General features: G+C 55.0%; 1 protein-coding gene across 1 annotated transcript; it reads right to left on the minus strand.

Annotated features, from left to right (window-relative positions):
- Positions 1-1774: 1774 nt before the first annotated feature.
- LOC124090599 (uncharacterized) lies at positions 1775-5701 on the minus strand. Its single transcript, XM_058578474.1, has 4 exons — positions 5680-5701; positions 2587-2791; positions 2242-2470; positions 1775-2025 (listed from the first exon to the last, which is right to left on the minus strand). The coding sequence occupies exons 1-4, from the start codon at positions 5699-5701 to the stop codon at positions 1792-1794; spliced, it is 690 nt and encodes a 229-aa protein (XP_058434457.1). The 3' UTR covers positions 1775-1791.
- Positions 5702-5929: the final 228 nt, after the last annotated feature.

A 5929-nucleotide genomic window follows, 5' to 3' on the forward strand; every position in this document is an offset into this window, starting at 1 on the left:
GTCAGCCAGAGTGACCCCAGCCCCATAACCCCGTGTGTGCTCCCGTGTGCCCGCCCCTCCTATCACACACCCTGGGGAGCTCTCCCTGAACAAACGCTCTCAGGATTATCGCTCCAGGCCCACCTGGTCCTCAGGGCAGTCAGTGGGGGACCTGTGCTCACAGCAGGCGGCCGTGCCTGGTGTCTCTGCTCGACCTGGGAAGCCCCGAGCAGCCCCTGCAGGTGGAAGCAGCATCTTTGGGGTGAAGCAGGCGAGAAGCAGCAGAACCCCAGGACCAGGCCTTCCCTCCTGGGGGCCTCTTCTCTCCGTCAGGCTCAACTACTCCCCATGACAGAGGGTATGGGGACCAGGGACAGGTGGCTCCCTCCCTTCACCTGCATGGTAAAGGGCAGGGGGAGCTTAGACATCGTTCCTCCTCCTGCCAGTTCTGGGATGGGGTGGGCGTGTGCGACCAGCTTGGCCAGGACATCCTTCAGAGTCCGGCTCAGTCCCCATGAGACTGAGTCACAGCTCACCTTGTCATCCTCGGCCTACTGAGGGCCAGGAGAGCTTGTCCTGTGGCTGGTCAGTGAGGCTTCGCCACCCTCTCAGGCCTTAGCAGGAGCAGATGACCTCTCTGGACCTGCTGGTCACTGTCACTGCAGTGCTGCTGTCAGGGAGGGCCTTGACAGTCGGGGAGGAGTTACGGTGGTCGGAGCCACGGCCTCCCTCCTGGCTTCTCTGGGAGGCTGTGGCCCTGACACCATGTGCATCAGCGATGCCCCGGGTCTCCTGAGAGGAGGGCTGTGACCTCTACCCATGGAGCACTTCACATGAGTGAGATTCTGTTCCTCTTCCCATAGTAGCTCACTGAATCCCCAGGTGGGTGCTGCCTACTTCATTCTGTAAGGAGGTAGGTTTAGAGGGGTCGCCTGCTTGCTCCAGGCCATGGGGCTCACGACCAAAGGCCAGGATTTGCCCCTCCATTGGCAGGAAGCCCCCTCGCCACCTCCACACGCGCTTGCTGCAACTTCCACGCAGGGCCATTTAGGATTGTCACCGGCTCTTTTTGGCTGTCCCATGTTTACTCATCCGGCAACCATTTGTGTGGTTTATATCTACCTGTGGCTTTGGTGGAGGGAGGGAGGGGGGGAGCAGAGAAGGAGGGAAGGAGCAATGAGAGAAAGAGGGAGGAGGAGGAGGGAAGAAGGACAGACCTTCACGTGCTGCTGCTTGCTCGGCCCCTGGCCGCTGCATGTGCCTGTCCGTGGGACCCGGCTCCTTGCTGGGGGAGACGTGGGCAGGTGCGGGCAGGCTTGGGTCTTTGCAGCCCTTAGAAAGGGGCCCAGGAGCAGGAGAGCCTGGGAGCTGGGGCAGCCAGACAAGGGGCCTTGTGGCACCTGCCTCACAGGCATTGTGGCCACTTGTCACCAGGCAGCATCAGCTGCCCTCCAGGAAGGCTCAGGACAGGCAGTACACACAGCAAGGGACCCTAGGTGGGCAGACAGACACCATGGTGCCCGTGGAGAGCCAGGAAGGGGGACCACCACAGGGTCAGCTGTCACCAGAAGCCCAGTCCCTGTATAGGACCTGCTCCCTGTCACAGCACCTCTGCCAGAGCTCTCAGTGCCCAGGGAGTGGTATTCTCGGTTCCTGTCATCCTGGCAAAGTATGCTAACAGAAAACAAAACAAAACAATTGCCGGGTTTCTCTTCTCTCAACTAAAAGGCTCAGGGGTCACTCCAGTTGAACTGGGTTAACTGGGCTGCAAAAATAACCACACAAGAGACACAAATACCTTTTTGTTTGGGGTCACTGTGACGCCTCCTCAGACCTTAAAGATCTGCAGAGAGAGAGTGAGAGCACGCTGACCCCTTTTATTGAGGAGAAGCTCTTCAAATGAGGCAAGGGGTCAGGTTTCAGGGGGCTGAGTCTGTCTTCATGATGTCCACTGTCAGCAGGTTGACTGACACCTGGGTAGGCCACACCCAAGAGCACAGTAAGAGGAGGGGACACACACAAGGCACTTCCATGGAAGATTCTATCCTAAACAGGGCAAGGGGTTATATTACAAAGGAACAGGTGAGCGTAGCTTCACCCATGGGCTGTAGCAAGACACACCCATGCACGAGACACCGACCTTAGAACCCAGGAAGGGTGGGGAAAGTTCTGCCACATTTCTGCGACTGAGCGCCTCAGCACCCAGCCGGGGAGTGTGAGTGTGACTCAGTCAGTGTAAGGTTGGTCTCCCACAAACAATACCTTGATGATGATGATGACGATGATGATGATGATGACAGTAATAGAGGCAGTAACATGGCCGCAGTTTGCCTGCGTTGCTTCACGGAATCCCTGAGACAACAGACAACCACCACCGCCTTTTGGCAGCTCAGGGACCTGTCTCTGCTGGGCGCTGCGGAGCAGGTGAGTGGCCTTCTCTGGGCGGTGGATTCTGTGCTGTGATTGGCGGATTGGCTCAGAGGTGCCCTCCCTGATGGGGGGCGGGCAAGGAGCAAGGTGAAATTTCTAGAAGTGGGAGGCTGGGAGGGTGGGAGGCTGGGAGCAGGGAGGCCTGCCCGGGCTCGCCACCCAGCTGCTGTCACCCACGTGGGCTGTTTCCTATGTCTCAGCGCGTGGGACCAGCCCTCTGAATAGACTCCCAGCTGGCCCCGTTTCCCTGTGAGACGATTTGAACAGAGTTGAAGGATCGGAAAGGAGACGCGGGGAACGCCTGCCTCCTCCTGGAGGCTGACGCCCGGAGGCCGGCTGAGCAGGGGCCGAGTGCCCCAAGACTCAGGTGCGCTCCCGGGCTCTCATCTGTCGTCCCCAGCTGGGCGAGGGGCACCTGTCAGGATCATCACATGGCGTGTCAATCAGCTTTCTGTCCCTGTGACAAAGTGGCTGGAAAAAAAAAATCAAAAGGAGGAAAAGCTTTACCGGAGCTCACAGCGTCAGAGGTTTCAGTCCATAGGTACGTGGTCCTGGCGCTTTGGCCCCCGCTGAGGTGAGGACATCCTGACCAGGAGCCCAGCTGGAGTCCCCACAGCCCCTCAAGGCCCCGCCCCCTTCTGCGAGGCCCCGCCCCTTCCGCGAGGCCCGCCCCCTTCCACGAGGCCCCGCCCCTTCCGCGAGGCCCCGCCCCTTCCGCGAGGCCCCGCCTGCTGATGTTTCTACCCCTGCAGTAGCGCGGAGGCTGGGGACCAGGCCTTTAACCCGTGAGGCTCTGGAGCAGGTGACATTCCCGTTCTGTGCACAAGAACCCCAGGCCCAGGGAGATGAAGGCGCCCCGCCCCCCAGGTGGCGTGGCTCACCCACTGCTGAGCCCCGTTCCAAGCTTGTGGACTCAACTCTGGCCTCTCTCCACTGCCCGAGGCCGCGGGCCGCACGTGTCTGGGCGTAATAAAGGCTTTTGGAAAGCAGCCTGGGGAAGAGGGCACTATCCCGCCCACCCATCACCAGGAATTTCCATAGGGGAAGGAGGGCGCTCTCGAGACCCACTGCTGCTCTAAGGTAGCTGCGGTCTGTCAAAGCCCTGAGTCCTTCCTTTTGCTTTTTCTTGTGGTAGCTTTGTTCATCTTCAATTCTTTCTGGAGGGGGGGAACTTACCCAATTTCATGCATTTATTCCACAATATTGTGAAATACTTACTGTGTGATAAGAGTTCTCCCAGGGACAAGGTATAAAGGTTCAGGAAAACAGTTTTTACTTTTGACAATGTTGGCAATGTTGACTATGAAGAACCCAGGGTAGGAATGAAGGTAAACCCAATTCTGAACTTTTGGGAGCAAATGATAAGTTGTTCTGAGGCCTCAAGGGGCCCCTGCTCCTGGGTCCAGGCCTGTAAAGGGGGAGCACAGGGGTGGCCCACCCCTGGAGGGAGGAGGGCAGTCAGGCTGGCAGTGGCCCTTCCCCTGTCCTCTGCGGTGTCAGGCGCTGCTGGAAGATGGCCTCAAACATGCTTCTGTTCCGGTTCGCTGGCAGCGCACATGTTAGGCCTCTGCCCTCCGGACGTCGGCTCACCCTTGCCTCCAGCTCCCTGCTGCTCAAGCCTTGCTGTGGCCAGGCAGTGCGTTTGCCAGACCCACTCTCCCCTGCCTGGAAGCCTCGCTCCTCTCTCTGGCAGCAGGACCTGGGTCTGCGTGGACATCTGCTGCTGGCCGAGTTCCAGCCGTCCTGCTGGGTTTTAGCAATGTCACGTGGCTGCTCTCATCAGTCTTCCTACAATGCCAGAGCTCTGTGGTGAGCTACTTGATTACAGTTGATGGAAACCGATTTGCAGTAGCTCAGATGAAAGGCCAGTTCATTGTGACACTTGGTAGGCACCATAGAAGCCTCCACTTGGCCCTGCTGCTGTAACAAATACCTCAGATGGAATAATGTATGGAAATTTACTTCTGTCGCTTGGGAAGTCCGAGATCCCAGCAGAGTGCATGCCTGGCCAGGGCTGCAGCCACCCACAGTGCCTCCATGTGATGACCTCTGTGGCGGAACACAGAAGGGCAGGAGAGACTAGGTGCTCCCTTCCACCTGTGCATAAGAGCACTGGTCCTGTCCTTGAGGGCAGAGTGCTCACAGCTTGATCAAGTCCCCACAGTCCCCACCTCTCAGTGCCAATGCATTAGTGATTAAGTTTGAACCTATGGATGGGGGGGGGCACATTCAGACCAGAGCAGTAAGTGGGGCCACACCCCGAGCTCACAGACACAAGGGGCTAGACTCCCACGCCTCCAGGAGCTTCTCTCTCTCATGTCAGACTCTCCTACAATGTCAGTTTCAGTTTCCCCCAGCCTCAGACTGGGTTCTGCTGACTGCACATCATGGCATCAAACTCTCCAGAATTCCATTTGGTTCTGCTTGGTTCTGTTAAAGGATCACTGTCAGGGTTTAGTTGTTGTTTCTGAATAAAAACTCACATACACAGGCCAAAGATTTTCTATTTACCCAATTAATGAATGAGAGAATCAGTGAAGTGGAAAAACCAAGTTCAAATGTGAATCCAAAGGACAGACACACATCATGTGATTGGGAAAGCTGAGAAGGAGCAGCTAACAGATGCCAAACCGACTTCTTCTGCAGGGAATGGTAATCACTTGCAATTTGACCAAACACATTTTTTCTTTTATGCATTTCTATGAAACGAAATAATTTGCATCACTATCAGCTCTCCACAGTTAACTTTAATCTTTAAAAATGGAATAAAATGAAAGTCAGTGAAAGACACAGACTCCTTTAGAATCAGATAATTCTGGAAGATGTCTGATTGCCCATTTCAAACATATATTTTCCCATTTCAAAGTTTCCCAATTTTTCTGGACAGGTCACATGACCTGGGATCAATCAGCACCGTCAGAGAGCAGAGCACTGTGGGTGGCCCAACTTGGGACAGGTGTCCATCCTTCCACCCAGAAGCCCCCACCATTGCCGTGACTACAGGCAGCCACCTAAACACTGGGTCTTCCCAGAGAGTGACATGCTGACCTTGGCTGCCACCCCACCTTGTCCCCATACTACTTAAGCACTCACCCCGAAATCCGTCTACATGTCTTCTCTGAATTTTCTATTCCCACGTTTTTTTTTTGTTGTTGTTGTTGTTGAATCCAGAACAAAACCTTCTTTAAGCAGTTTGCATTTCTCCTAGTTCTCCAGTGTTTTCTGCTGGATCGACTTTCTGTTTCCCTGGCCATTTTTAAAGTTTTTTACCTGTGGGCTCTTTATCATTCATGGCTCAAGGAATATTTAGAACGACAGGCCAGGCTCTGTACTCCTTGCTTTTGTTGCTACAAACATCACAAAGACCCTGCTCCATTGACCCTCCAATTTGAGAACACAGGTAGCAACAGGCAGGTAAGTACATGAGTCATATTATTCATTATTTTATTTCATTAATTTTGTTACTAGGGAATGAAACCAGGGATACTTAACTACTGAGCCACTTCTCCAGCCCTTTTTT

The sequence above is a fragment of the Marmota monax genome, unplaced genomic scaffold (assembly GCF_021218885.2).
Source record: "Marmota monax isolate L192 unplaced genomic scaffold, Marmota_monax_Labrador192_F-V1.1 WCK01_AAM20220418_F8-fsc00010, whole genome shotgun sequence".
NCBI lineage: Eukaryota > Metazoa > Chordata > Mammalia > Rodentia > Sciuridae > Marmota > Marmota monax.

Excerpts from the sequence above, each read along its gene's own strand:
- LOC124090599 (XM_058578474.1), bottom strand. The coding sequence starts at position 5,701 with ATGAATGATAAAGAGCCCACAG. Across the intron at positions 2,471-2,586 it reads AGACATAGGAAACAGCCCAC|GGAGGGCACCTCTGAGCCAA; the intron begins GTGGGTGACAGC and ends GCCCCCCATCAG. Across the intron at positions 2,026-2,241 it reads TCGTCATCATCATCATCAAG|GATAGAATCTTCCATGGAAG; the intron begins GTATTGTTTGTG and ends TGCCCTGTTTAG.